We start from the raw sequence: 14,705 nt of genomic DNA, 5'->3' as shown, positions 1-14,705 counted from the left end.
TCTGGTTTGGTTTCCCAGGTTCATTTCCAATTCTGTTCTCTAGATCAGAGAATTTTTCATCCTCTATAACACTTTTAGATATTTTGCTCCTCATGCATCTAGGGGGAAACCCAATGTTACAATAATCTGTATTATAAACAAAAGAAGTTCTTGGTGTTGATAATTATGGGAAAATAAGAGGAGGATTATAACTACCTAATAACAACAACAAAAAAAGTAAAAGCTTTCCTGTAACTTCAGCTCTCTCACTTCTATGTTAACCATCAGTTTCTTTTGATCTATTATCTCCTTATTCTTATACTGTTTTCTAACCAGTCAAAAATGGCAAAAGGAGATGCTAAAACAGTCTACACTCAGGATTAGGAGCCCCGGATGGTCCTAGGAGATGATTAACTTCCAAATTATCCTCATAGTATTTGTGTTATAAGAATAAACTTGAAAAACTTAAGAAGTCCCAATTTCAAGCAATAGGGAGGAAATGTTTAGACAGTTTGTTTTATAGGAAGCAAAGTAGCCTGTAACAGGGTCCTCAGAATCATACAACCTTCAGATACTTATGAAATCAACTTGCTGTCTCAAACTAATATCTTCCCCTTTCCCACTGACTCTAGAAACATTCTCCTGATTTTGGATCTAAGAGTTGTCCTTCCCCTGTGTTCATTTTTAGAATTGAATTTGCATATACTGGGCATTTAATAAATACTTTTTCATGAGACCAAGGAAGTTGACCTTGATCCAACTGGATTATATTGTTTCTAGTCCCAGCTTTCTGATGGGTCTCTGTCCTATCAAATATGAGAAGCTGGCCTGAACAAATAGCTAACCCCTCCCATATCACCAGCTGAATTCCTATTGGGTATGCCCTTGCTGTTTCTACAGCATCACCATCTGTAGGTAGAATACAGACATCCTACTTAATGTAAACAAAACAAAAAATCAGAAATATCTTTATTTATAACATTCCAACTATTTTTATTCTTACTTCTCCTAACCTTGGTTTTCTCCTTAATCAATAGCTGATTTATACCATGTACAGTCATATCTCCTGGTCTACCTACCAGCCCTCTATCATGGTCACTTTTGGTTTCACTTGACCGTCTATGTTAGCTGCTCCACACTGGGAAAACTGTTCATAATAAAAATAGCAAACATTTACTGAGCATTTGCTTTGTGCACTGTTCTTAAAACTTTACATATATTATCTGTATCATTTTATTTGCATAATAATCTCAGGTACTATTATTATTCTTATTTTATAGATTAGGAAGTAGAGGCACAGGAAGATCTTTCTAATAAGTCAAGTGCAAACATTTTACTATTGCCTGCTTCAAAACAAGGCTCAATAACTGTTGAATGAATGAGTAAATCAGTTATTACTGAGATGTGCCATGTAGGTAATATTCCCAGAACAATGTAAAATGTAAATATGCAAAGTATTGTGTCTGTAACTCAGTAGTTACCCCCATCAACATATTCTAATTTCCTTTTCCTTCCTCTTTCCTCGAAATTTCAGAATCAAAATGGTTGTCTGATTGAATATCTTTAAAAGGTCATGATAAATTATTCTGTAATATTTGAAATGCTATGCTCAAAAAGGTCAACCTTTTTATTTTTTGGTGTGAAATACCACACAGATTTGTTTTTCCGTGGGCACCTTTTCTTCTTTCAAAGAAAAGATGTCAAGAGATTTTGAGCAGGGTGCCCTCTTGAGGAACATTTAGCACTTTTCTTTTCAAAAGTTGACACTGGGCAAAATGAGAAGTCCTGATAAATGATGCCTGCTATGAACGAGACGTTAAAAATAAGAGTAGCATAAGACCAGATACTTGAGAATTAAGATTCTGTTATGATTTGATGTAGCAACTGTAAAAAATTTTAAATAAAAACAAAACCTCTAGATTAAGATATATCACTTCCTTAGAATTTTAAGTGATGTTTATTAAATACATATTTTGTGCCAGGAACACTGCCAAGCACAGAGGTCATTAAAACATAGCCTCCGTCGCTGACCACTTGTGAGGAAGATCCCAGTGGAGAGAACAAACATATATACAGGTCATTATAAACTGAGAAAAGTATATGAATGGCTTGAAAGGGTGCCAGAATAGAGAAGAACAACATAAGGCTGGTCTACTTAGAAGGACAAGCCTCTCTGAGAGAAAATAGCTGAGCTGAGGCCGTTTGCTTTTCAGCCTGTTCTAAGGGTCGGGAACCTTTTTTTGCCAGAGGCCATTTGGATATTTATAACATCATTCTCTTAATATAGACACTTAATATAAATGTATGTTGCTATGAAAAAAGTTCCTAGATTTATTGAATTTCAAGTTCCACCTGTGGTTGCCTCGGCAGGGCCAGACCAAATGGGTTTCTCAGGACTTTTACTGCCCACCTCTGGACATTCCCCACCTCAGGTCTATTCCAAGTCTGCCCATCTGATAGAGACCATCATATTGTTTTTAATCTTTATTGTTAAAAGTATTATGTATGTCCTCCTTTTTTCTTCCATTGGCTTCTTCTCACCTACCCCTAGGCCTTCACTACATATGGGTTATGCATATATAGGCATACAAATTCTTCAGTTAATCTCTTCCCACCCACCCACCCTAGAGAGTCTTAATGGACCATTTTTCCTAAACTTGTTCTTTCTTATCTCTGCCCCAATTCTTCTTTTATAATTATTCTTATTGTTGAAAATATTATAGATGTTCCCTTTTGTTTTCCCCATACTGCACCCCTCCCCCCACAAGCTCCAGGTCTTCACCACACTTTTGTCCACCCAACCCATTCCCTTTTTCCTTCTAAGATTTGTCAATGTGTTCCATGCTTCTATGTCTCTGGATTTATTTTGTTCATCAGTTTATTTTGTTCATTAGGTTCCACAAATGAGTGAGATAATGTGATATTTGTTGTTTTCTGACTGGTTTATGCTGCCCCAATTCTTGAGCTGGGTTGAGTCCTGTCTCTGTCCTTTGACAAGCAGGCAACTCTCATTCATTCTTCTGCACCTCATTGTTGCTCTAACTGGTCTCCTTCACCCTAGAGCCTCACACTCTTCACCTGGGCGGGCGGGATACTTAATTAACAAATGTCTTCTTTACTTATACTGATAACCCCTCATATTATAGTAGAACATCAATGTATTATAATCCTAACCGGCCAAATTTCTGATAAGGTTAAAGGTGGAGAGGATCTCAGAAAGTGAAAATGACAGATAACCCTGCCCACTGTGCTTTAACTTTGATTGGGAGAGGTAAAGAGGCATGAAGTAGGTAGAGACCTTGGTCATGTAATGCAGTTGGGTTACGTTGACTTTGAAATATCTGTGGTACTAAGCATCTTCGGAAAAACCTCAAAAGAACTATTTTTTTTGTAGGGTTCTTTTGCTTTGTTTGTTTCAAGGCTCCTATACTACACAGACATACTATACTATACAATAGTCACCCCTTAATTTGTGGGGAATCCATTCCAAGACCCCGGATGGATGTCTGAAACTGAGGTTAGCACTGAACCCTTATGTTATGTTTTTTCCTATACATACATACCTATGATAAATTTTAATATATAAATTAGGCTCATTAAAAGAATTGCTATAACTAATCATAGAATAGAAAAATTATAGCAATGTATTGTAATAAGAGTTATGTGAATGTGGTCTCTCTCTCTGTGATAACCAAGATGGCTTGTAAGGGTGGTAGGGTATGTGGCATGAATACACCAAACAAAGGGGTTATTCTTGACTCACTATATAAAGCAGTGATTCTAATCCCAGGCAGGACAGAACGGGATGGCACAAGATTTTGTCACATTACTCAGAACTACATACAATTTAGAACTTACGAATTGTTTATTTCTATGGTTTTCCACTTAATATTTTGGACTACAGTTATGGAAACTGCAGAAAATGAAACTGAGGATAAGGAGGTACTATTCTATAATGATTGACGAGGATCCCCTCCAGTGTATTACTCTACCCTTGTTTCTTTTTCCAGATGAGTTGATTCTGTCAAATTGGAGGTTTCACTGATGTGGAGAGAATTGCCTCAGATGGATGGCCTGCAATGACTTCTGGGTTAGTGTTTAGGTGACATATGAGTCAGGGACCCAAAGTTTGAACAAGGCACTTATACTTTAGTTGTACCTGAAAATAGCTGTCTTCCAGAAAACCAGCCACCTCCTCCTTATCAACCAGATGTCTGTAAACGTCACTCTTAACCCCTTTGAATCTCATCTGTAAATTGGGGTTTAAAATCTCTGCTTATTTCAAAAGTTACCATATTTTGAATATTAATAATATGTGCTATATTGGTCAGAATGTGCTAAAGATAATATACTTATTGCTGCTACTATATACCAATTTGGAGAATACACCAAAACACATAAAATGTACAAATTCCTTTGACCTAGTAAATTGGTTCCTGATCATTTATTCTTACGAAAAATTTGAAGAAAAAAAACCTGATTTCTTCTATAAAGAAAACATTGGAAATAATATTAGAATGGTTAAATAAAATATGTTGCTTTTAGACAATGAAATATTGGCCAGAATTATTTAAACTAGATGCATATGGAAAGGGGCTGGAAGGAAACATGAAAAAGTAAAACAATTGAAAGGGTAGTAGAATTTTAAGTTTTTCCCCTCTTATTATTCTGAATGTTATTACTGCAGCAGAATAATTAAAATACTTGAAACACTTTAAATTTTTTAAAAAATTTGCCCATCTGATATGGTTCAGTGGTTGAGCATTGACTTATGAACCAGGAGGTCATGATTCAATTCCTGGTCTGGGCACATGCCTGGGTTGCAGGCATCATCTCCATTGTGGGGCATACAGGAGACAGCCGATCAATGATTGTCTCTCATCATTGATGTTTCTATCTTTCTCTTCCTCTCCCTTCCTCTCTGAAATCAATAAAAATATGGCCCCAAACTAAATTTTCTCTTACTATCTCTTGTTTTTTATTTAGGGAAATTATCGTTTCATGAAACTCTTACTCACACGTAGAGCGAATTGGATGCAGAAGGATCTAGAAGAGATGACTCCTCTGCATTTGACCACCCGACACAAGAGCCCCAAGTGTTTAGCGCTTCTGCTGAAGTTTATGGCACCAGGAGAGGTGGATACACAGGATAAAAACAAGGTAACAGAGCGCCAAAATAAAAGACAAATAAGAGCAGGAAGTAAGTGCTTCCTTTTATAATATAAAACCTCAAGGAAGAAGGCAGGGATTACCACTCATACACATGATAGAAGAATTCCAAGTCTCCGCATGCCCTAGTAAAGTATTTCACTTAAGTCTGTCCTTTTATCCTCCTTGCAACTATGTGTAGTAGATAGTACAATCTCCTTTATACAGATGGAGAAACAAGCTCAAGAAGATTAAAATTCTGCCCAAGATCCAAGTGATGGGACTAGAATTCAAACAGAAACCTCTTATTGAACAGCTGGTTGTGATAGTGACGATGGTGGTTAGATTTGTGATGGCCGATGCCTGGGGAAGTGTGCTGAGTGCAAAGTTACTTCCTTTTGGTTCTAGCAGCCACCCTGGCATTTGTTGCTAGGATTCACTATCTTCCCTGCTTTTGAATTTTAACATATTGTACACATTTGTCATTGTTGTAATCGACTGATTATTGCTCTGATCGTTTTTTACAGGGGAAAAATATGGTCTTTTAGTTAGACAAGTGCAGTAATCCTCTTTGTTTCAACCAGGCACTTAATTATAGAGTCTTGCTAACTGTAGAACTTCCATGTAATTAAAACTCCTATGATTACATCCACAATGTTTATATTCAGTAATCTGTTCACTCTCATAGTGTTCTTTGTGTAGTTTTCAGATTTTGTTTAGTATTAGGTCTAGTAATAATTAATGTCGTTTTCTAATACTTTTTTAAAATCGAATTTATTTAAACAATACAACAAAATTTAATCAACAATATAGTTGCCGTTGTTTTCTACTACTTGTGCCCAATGCTCAGGAAGCATTTTAATCCCTCTGTTGTAAAATTCTTGTGATTTTGATGCAAAAAATTCGGTCAATGCATTTTTGAGGCATTCTTCATTATTAAATTTTTTTCCAAGAAGAAAGTTTTGCAAAGAACGAAACAAATGGTAATCGGAAGGGGCAATATCAGGAGAATATGCAGGTTGAGGGAGAACTTCCCATTCCAACTGGCGCAGTTTTTCAGCAGTTATTCTTTTTTTTTTTTTTCTCCTACCTTCCCTCCCTCCCCACATTCCTTCTTTCCTTTATCTTTATTCCTTCTTTCCCTCCCCTTTTCCTTCCTTCCCACCTTAATTTTTTTCTTCACTTCCTCCTCGGACCTGCTTTGCTCCCTCCCCCATTTCTCCCTCCCCATTCTCCTTTTAAGGTCTATCGGCTCCCCTTTAAAACTTTTCTTCCCTCCCTCTTTTTCTCTCATCCACATTCTTCTCTACTTCCACTGTTTTAATACCTAAATACCTGCCTAATTATTCACTATCATTTATCTTTTTTTTTCTTCTGACTCCTCCTTTACCCATAAGATTGTCAGCTGATTTCTCAACAGAAATCATGCAGGCCAGACAGGAATGGCAAGAAATATTCAAGGTGATGAATAACAAGAACCTACAGCTAAAAATAATCTACCCAGCAAAGCTATCACTCAGAATCAAAGGACAGATAAAGAGCTTCACAAATAAAAAAAAGCTAAAAGAGTTCATCTCCACCAAACCAGAATTATATGAATTGCTGAAGGAGGTTATTTAGGAAGAGGAAGAAGATAAAGATAAAAATTATGATCAACAAATACGTAGCTATCAACAAGTGAATCTAAAAACCAAGGGAATTTAAAAATCTGATGAACAATATTAACTGGTGAATATAATAGAATCAGAGGTATGGAAGTGGAGTGGACTGACGATTCTCAGGGAAAAGGGGAGTGGGGGTGCGGGAAGAGACTGAACAAAAATTGTGCACCTATGGATGAGGACAGTGGGGGATGGGGAAAGGACAGAGGGTTGGGTGGGAACCTGGTGAAGGCGAGCAATTGAGGGGGGGAAGAGGATCACATTTGTAATAATCTGAACAATAAAGATTTATTCAGCAGTGATTCTTGCAGTATGCGGTCGTGCGTTATCATGGTGAAGAATTACGCCCTTCCGATTAATCAGCACGGGTTCTTTTTCTCTTAAAGCTTGGGCTAACCTTTCCAATTGGGCACTATACACTGCACTTGTAATGCTTTGGGTAGATGGTAAAAGTTCATAATGAAGAATTCCTTTAAAATTCCACCAAACACACAACATCACTTTTTGTGCATGCAAGTCAGGTTTTGGCGTGGGCTGCGGAGTCTCATTTTTGTCCAACCATTGAGGCTGCCTTTTCAAATTAACATACAGCACCCATTGTTCATCTCCGGTAACAATTTGCTCTAAAAACGGCAAACGGTTTTGACGAGAGAGGAGCAAACTGCAAATTGTGACTCTTTGATTACGGTTGTTGTCGGTCAACTCATGAGGAACCCATTTTCCAAACTTTTGGACTTTGCCAAGTGCACGCAATTGATTGGAAATTGTTTTTTGTGAACAATTTAAAGTTGTCGCAAGCTCTTGTTGGGTAATTTGAGGATTTTGCACCAAAAGAGCTTGAAGAGCTTCTTGATCAAAATTGGACACATGGCCTCGACCACACTTGTCATCTAACGAAAAATTTCCCTCGCGAAATTTTTCAAACCAACGCTGGCATTTTCTGGCGCTAACTGCATCTTGACCAAGAGCACTACAGATGTTTTTTGCAGCCTCACTTGCTTTTCTCCCTAATTGGAACTCGTAAAGCATGCAGTGCCGAATATGCTCTTCATCCGCCATCTTCTTAGCCCTAGTTTTGCAACAAAAACCAAACCAAACACAAACTTTTTCAAGCAAAACTTGTTAATTGCACTTCACACGTTCTGTAGATACCACGTGTTTGAGGTTATGTCAATACAAGTCAACGCCAAGCAAGATTTTAAACGAATGTTTAAAAACGACATTAATTATTACTAGACCCGATAGTCACTCACATAATCCAGAGTTCTGTAATCATCTTTGTTTTACAGCATACTGTAAACTAATATTATTCCTAACTCAAGTGCTAATATTTTACTGGGGAAAAAAAAAAGCACTTTGATAAGTCCACAAAGAACACTTGTCACTTAAGAAGCTACAAATTTCTTTGGGTTTATAATGTCTTCCCCAAATATTCTAGAAACTTTCTACTCTCTTCCAATATTTGTATATCATTCTGTATGGAACATGGATGGGAGGTTATCCAGTGAGACAGATGGAAAATGGAACTCCACAGTCCAGGCAAGCACAGAGAAGAAAGCGAGACAAATGCCTATAACAGTGAATCTCAAAGAATCTGAGGGGAAGGATCAGTTTCTTTCATTTCCAATCTGTCACAGAGCAATAATTTTATGACATATAATATAAATGCCCAACAACAAAAGAACCAGTTAAACATAGGCCTAGGACATGAATAGACATTTCTCCAAAGTAGATATACAAAAATGGCCAAGAAGCACATGAAAATATGCTCAGCATCACTATTTATTAAGGAAAAGTAAATCAAAACTACAATAAGATAGCACTTCATACCCCTTAGATGCAATTATTAAGCACAAACAAAAATAAGTGTTGGTGAGGCTACAGAGAAATCTGAACCCTTGAGCAGTGCTGGTAGGAATGTAAATTGGTATAGCCATCGTGGAAAACAATTTGGCAGTTCCTAAAAAATTAAACATAGAATCACCATAGGACTTAGTAATACTTTTTCTGGATGTACATCCACAAGAATTAAAATCAGGAACTAGGACAGATATTTGTGCATCCACATTCAAAGAAACATTATTCCAAATAGCCAAAAAAGTGGAAACATCTCAAATATTCATTGACAGCAGATGGCTGGATAAACAAAAGGCAGTGTATACATACAGTGGGATATTATTCAGACTTCAGACTTAAAAATGAATTAAATTTTGACACATGCTACAATAGTAATGAACTTTGAAGATAGTAGGCTAAGAGAAATGTCACTCACGAAAGGACAAATATTGTATGATTCCACTTACAAGACACCTGGAATAGTTAAATTCATAGAGACAGAAAGTAGAAATTGCCACCTCCTCCCAAGGCCTGGACCAGTCACTATGACGCACACTGACCTCCAGGCCTGGGAGGAGGTGGCAATGGTAGTCATTGTTAAATGGGTATGCAGTTTCAGTTGGGGAAGTTAAAAAATATTTCATATGTATGGTATGATGGTTGCATAACAATTTGAATGTGCTTAATGCCACTGAACTGTACACTTAAAAACTTTTAAAATAGTAAATTTTATGATATATATATATATTTTTTTTTTTTACCAGAGTAAAAAAATAATTACTAGAAAAATAAAAGCAAAAATAGAAAAAATGCAACCCTAAATTTTTTACTCTTAGATTCAACAAACATAATATTGCATTTCAATAAATACCTACATTCAGAACAAATATCACATGGGAAAAGAAAAGAATTACAGACACTGCACATGTTGTTTACTGAAAATGTAGTTATAGGTCAGTGGTCAGCAAACCCATTAGTCAATAGAGCAGTAATCCACGGCTTGCAAGCCACATGTGGCTCGCAAGCCACAGCTTGCCAACCACTGTTATAGGCAATTCATTGCTATTGTATTTGTGACTTTTTTGTTCTGTAGTTATTACTAAATAAAAGGTAGTAAGTAAAGTAGTGGCTCTTTATATTAAATGTCTATAGGTACACTCTGAATGAATACCATTCTATATAACAAAAGCCTAATATGCTAAGTTTCCGACCGTTTGACTGTTTGACCAGTCACTATGACGCACACTGACCACCAGGGGACAGACGCTCAGACCAGTAGGTTAGCTTGCTGCTGGGGTCTGGCCAATGGGGACTTGGCAAAATGACCCAGACAAACCCTGGAGCCCTACTACGGTCCCTCCCTTGCTGGCCCTGACCAGCCCCGAGATCCCGGATTGTGAGAGGGCACATGCCAAGCCAAGGGACCCCATCGGTGCACGAATATGTGCACTGGGCCTCTAGTGTATATATAAAGTGTCTATTGTGACAAATGAGCTTGGTTCCTGCTATTAGATGATCTTATTCTAGATTGGCTTGATGACAGTGCTACTTGTGTCTCTTGGCAGAGAAAGCAGTCTTTTCTTACATAGTAAGAATGCAGTCTTAGTATGTTGAAGAGAAGGAAGAAGAGATTTTAAAGTAATGTCAACCCATTCAGGCTGTTCATTTTTAATTTTATCTGAAATAGAGCAAATCTTGCTGTATTTTTTAAATGTATCTTTCATCAGTAAGTAGGTCTAACAATTTATTATGTAAAATTATAGCTAAATATATTTTTTAAAAAAATATATATTTTATTGATTTTTCACAGAGAGGAAGGGAGAGATATAGAGAGATATAAACGTCGATGAGAGAGAAACATCCACCAGCTGCCTCTGGCACACCCCCTACTGGGGATGTGCCCGCAACTCAGGTACATGCCCTTGATTGGAATTGAACCCCCAGGGTTCATTTCGCAGACAGACACTCTACCACTGAGCCAAACCGGTTTCGGCACTGAGCCAAACCGGTTTCGGCTATTCTTTGATATAAGAAAATAATTCCAGAACTATGATTTCCTGTGCATGGATCATTTTTTAATAGATGATAAAATTCAAATATTATTAAGTTGCTTGATACAAAATGAAGATCATTATTTTGTTGATAATTATTCATAAATTGTTGGGCTGCTTTTCTCTTTCTCAGTACTATCATTCCTTAGTTTCTGATTATCTAAATGCCTGCCATGGGCAAAAAGGCAGATGTGGAGGCAGACTGCCTGGGTTAAAATCTCAGTTGGTCACTTACTATCTTTATGTCCTTGAACAGAATACTTAACCTCCTTGTGCTCAGTTTCCTTATCAATCATATGTAAATTCAAGAGTACTTTCTCCCAAAATTATCATGACAGCTACATGAGATAAAAATACATAAAACTCTTACAACAGTGTCTGTTACACAGTAAAAGCCTGGGAACAACAGGTCATGTTATTGTTAACTGTGGTTACTACTTTAAGAATCTCCATCTTGCAGCAAACAGCTCTGCATTGGAGTGCCTATTACAACAACCCTGAGCACGTGAAGCTGCTTATCAAGCATGATTCCAACATTGGGATTCCCGACGTTGAAGGCAAGATCCCGCTTCACTGGGCAGCCAACCACAAAGACCCAAGCGCTGTGCACACAGTGCGGTGCATTCTGGTGAGTACCATGGTGCTGCTAGCCCCGATGGCCTTTCCAAAAACTGTAAATTAATCCAACAGTGAAATGCCTTTCATACCTATAAGGGGAAAGTGCAGTAAACTTGATAATACTGCATGGTTCATTTGTGCCAGCATTTGGGGAAATAAGGACTTTTACACACTGTCATGGATGTGTTCATTGGAATAACCATTTGAAGAGCAGCTTAACAATTCCTAGTTGAAGATACAGATATCCTTCAAGCCAGTAATTCCCCCTCTAGGTTTCTAGTTTAGAGAAAAATCTCACGTATGTGCTACAAGGGGACATGTAAAGGAAGTCTGTTCAGTGCAGCATTATTGTTAATAGTGGGAAAATGTAAGTAACCTAAGTATCCTTCAGCAGGAGAATGGGTAACTGCATTGTGGCTTAAAGATTAACTAGTATCAACATAGATACTACAAAATATAGTGTTGAAAGAAAAATTGCCAAGATACATGCAGTGTATAATGCATAAGTGTAAATATTTAAAAAATACACATATAAAATTTATGTGTTGTTTATGGATGTATACATAGGGAGCAAAGAACAAAACATACAGCTTTAGCTCAGTCCATAACAGATACACAAGCACAAAATATTAAATCTATTCAATCTAGATAGTCAGTGTATGGTATTTATTATATCTTTTCTATACCTTTTATGGTTAAATATTAAAATAAAATTGTATTACTTTACTATTCTGAGAGAGAGCATAAGGTTTAGAAAACTGCTCAATTAATACTTATGTCAAATGTGTTTTTATTGAGGATATATGTGTCTGAAGTCTCTGGTTCCTTAAAAATAGGATGCTGCTCCAACGGAGTCTTTACTGAACTGGCAAGACTATGAGGGGCGAACACCTCTTCACTTTGCAGTTGCTGATGGGAACATGACAGTGGTTGATGTCTTGACCTCATATGAAAGCTGCAATATAACATCTTATGATAACTTGTTTCGTACTCCACTTCACTGGGCAGCTCTACTAGGTGAGTTGAATATGAATCAGAAGATCAACAGTGTGAATACAGGAAACTTTTTTTTTTTTTAATGCCTTCTGTTTTCTTAACTCCCATCTTCCATTTAATTACTAGTGTTTGCATTTCTAATTATGTGGCACTATTTTACACCTAAATCCCTCTATTTAGGCTTTAATTTTAATAATATGTATTCTGTCATATATTAGTTTTTATTTTGACATAATGTCTTTTAATCTATATATATAAAAGCCTAAGTGATCAGTCGACCAAACAACTGGTCAACCGGTTGCTATGATGTGCACTGACCACCAGGGGGCAGACACTCACTGCAGGAGCTGCCCCCTGGTGGTCAGTGTGCTCCCACAGCCAATCTCTCACTGCTGGCCAACCTCCCGTGGTCCCTTGTCCTGGCCAGCTGGCACGATCAGCCCCAATCAGCCAGATCGCTGCCCAGGCTGAAGAACCCCACCCATGCATGAATTTGTGTACCAGGCCTCTAGTTTTTATCATAAAAGTAGTGCACATTTATTGACAAACACCAATGTAAAATAATTCTCTTTTCACATTCAATGCCTTTATTTGGGGGGAGGAGAGCTTTAAGTTTATGTTTGTGCTAATACAATCATATTTGATTTTTTTCTTTATTTTTTCCTGATATGCTTTTTACTTAACATGTTTGGGGACCACTTTCTTTAGATGAGAGAGTACATATATGTGTCTGATTTGGGGGGCAATCTGAAAATCTTTCTCTTTTAGTGCATGAGTATTACATAGTTATTCTTATATATTATTTGCTATTTTTCCTGCTATTCTGCTCTTTGAGTATTATTGGTCATTTTGTTTTAAATTTTCTTTTGTTTTTTTTCAGTTGTTTTTCTGCCTTTTAGTGTGTGGATTAGGTTTGTTGTTATTTGCTTTTGAATTGCCTAATGTTTCAGGAGCCTATTTAAGTTTTATTAGTAGTTACCTTTAAATTGGTCAAAGTCAATTGGTCTTGACTCAAAGTCAAAAATAAAACTGTATATGTTGATTTCAACTTATTTAAAACAAGGAACTTAGCAAATTTTTACCACTCTTTTGGTATTTGTTAATATAACCTGAGATTCTCCCCCTCCCCAATTATTATTGTAGTCTTATTTTTAAAATTATTTATTTAGGGCTCATTTAAATGTACAGTTTCATCCCTTTTTCCTTTTCTTCTGCATTCTGGGAGGACTTCATAAACTTGTCTTCATGTCATTAAATTGATTTTTTGTTCCATAAATTCTGCTTGTTTTCTCCCTCTTATAGACTTTAGTTTGATTTCCTTCTCTCATTCATATTTCATTTTATCTCTGTCTATTTCCCTTTTTAGTTCCTTCCATTACCTTTTCTTCTTAGGATATTCTGCTTTGTTTCATAGAGGCCATCTCTTTGTACTTAGTCAAAGATGCCAAGCAGTTTCCTGAAATTTTCCTCTGGATCTTCTCTAGATCACTTTCTGAGGTATGCTCTTCATCTTTCTGATGGTGTTTTATCCTTCAAACAAGTAGGGTGTGTTTCAGTTGACCACGTGGCATAGATTGCCTTTGATCCTCTAGTGGAGAGCAGGGCAATGAGCACAGTGCTCACAAAAGTCCTTCCTCCTGCCTGGCTTTCGTGCAGCCTGTCCTTGCCCTGCTAATGTGGCATCTGCTTCGCTGCCTGGTTCTTAGTATGCTGGAGAAAGAGGATTTATGAAATTCAGATTTCCTAGATGCACTACTAGCATGTGTGTTCATTCTTTGATTCTTTCTACAGTTCTTCACTTATGGAGACCACATCCTCCAGAATGCATTGTAGAATATTTTCTGTATAACCAACCACCCCCTTACTCCTGCCCACTTGTTTTGGGGGATTTGAAATCATTGCTTAGATGTTAAAAGATTGGGAGTGGATAGGAGGCCTCAGAGATCACAGGGGATTGTATTACAGTTTGTGCTCCCAGACAGTAGAAGAGAACAGCTGTGCAGTTCGGATTGGTTGTGCGCTGGAACCTGGAGACCAGGGGCACTGATAGCCCAGTGGGGCTGGCTTCTAGTTTCTAGGGCAGCTTCCACCTTTCCTATGGGCAGCTTCTAAAGTGAAGCCAGGGAATGCAATAAGCCGATACCCTAATATTCTTTTGTCTCAATATGGAAACAGTCATTAATGTCATTTTCTTCCTGGCTGAAGATTTAAGTTTTCAGTGTGGTAGTTTTTGCCTTTGCCCTACATTATCATAGTATTTTAATGAAAAGTGAGAAGAGGCTGTACTGAGGGCTGCTCCTCAGAAACCATTTGAATGTTATATGTCTGTGCTAGAGATTTTTCTTACCCCTTTCCTTTAAATAGATTATAAATTAATTAACGCCCTGTGAATGTGATCGCTGCCTTGTTGTGTCTG

At 37.3% G+C, this 14,705-nt stretch overlaps 1 protein-coding gene across 7 annotated transcripts in view; it reads left to right on the top strand.

Annotated features, from left to right (window-relative positions):
• Positions 1-14,705, top strand: part of INVS (inversin) — a 101,978-nt gene that overhangs the window by 44,036 nt on the left and 43,237 nt on the right. For 6 of the 7 annotated variants that reach the window (XM_036433187.2, XM_036433189.2, XM_045579955.1 and 3 more), the window contains 3 exons: positions 4,966-5,139; positions 11,136-11,303; positions 12,130-12,310. In XM_036433187.2, coding sequence (XP_036289080.1) covers positions 4,966-5,139; positions 11,136-11,303; positions 12,130-12,310 — 523 coding nt within the window. Of the gene's footprint in view, positions 1-3,989; positions 4,070-4,965; positions 5,140-11,135; positions 11,304-12,129; positions 12,311-14,705 lie in introns of all 7 variants that reach the window. The other variant, XM_045579956.1, reaches the window with a different exon arrangement.

Source organism: Pipistrellus kuhlii, unplaced genomic scaffold (assembly GCF_014108245.1).
Source record: "Pipistrellus kuhlii isolate mPipKuh1 unplaced genomic scaffold, mPipKuh1.p scaffold_m20_p_12, whole genome shotgun sequence".
Classification (NCBI taxonomy): domain Eukaryota; kingdom Metazoa; phylum Chordata; class Mammalia; order Chiroptera; family Vespertilionidae; genus Pipistrellus; species Pipistrellus kuhlii.
The sequence above is the reverse complement of the archived record's forward strand: the minus strand, read 5'-3'. Positions and strand labels throughout refer to the sequence as shown.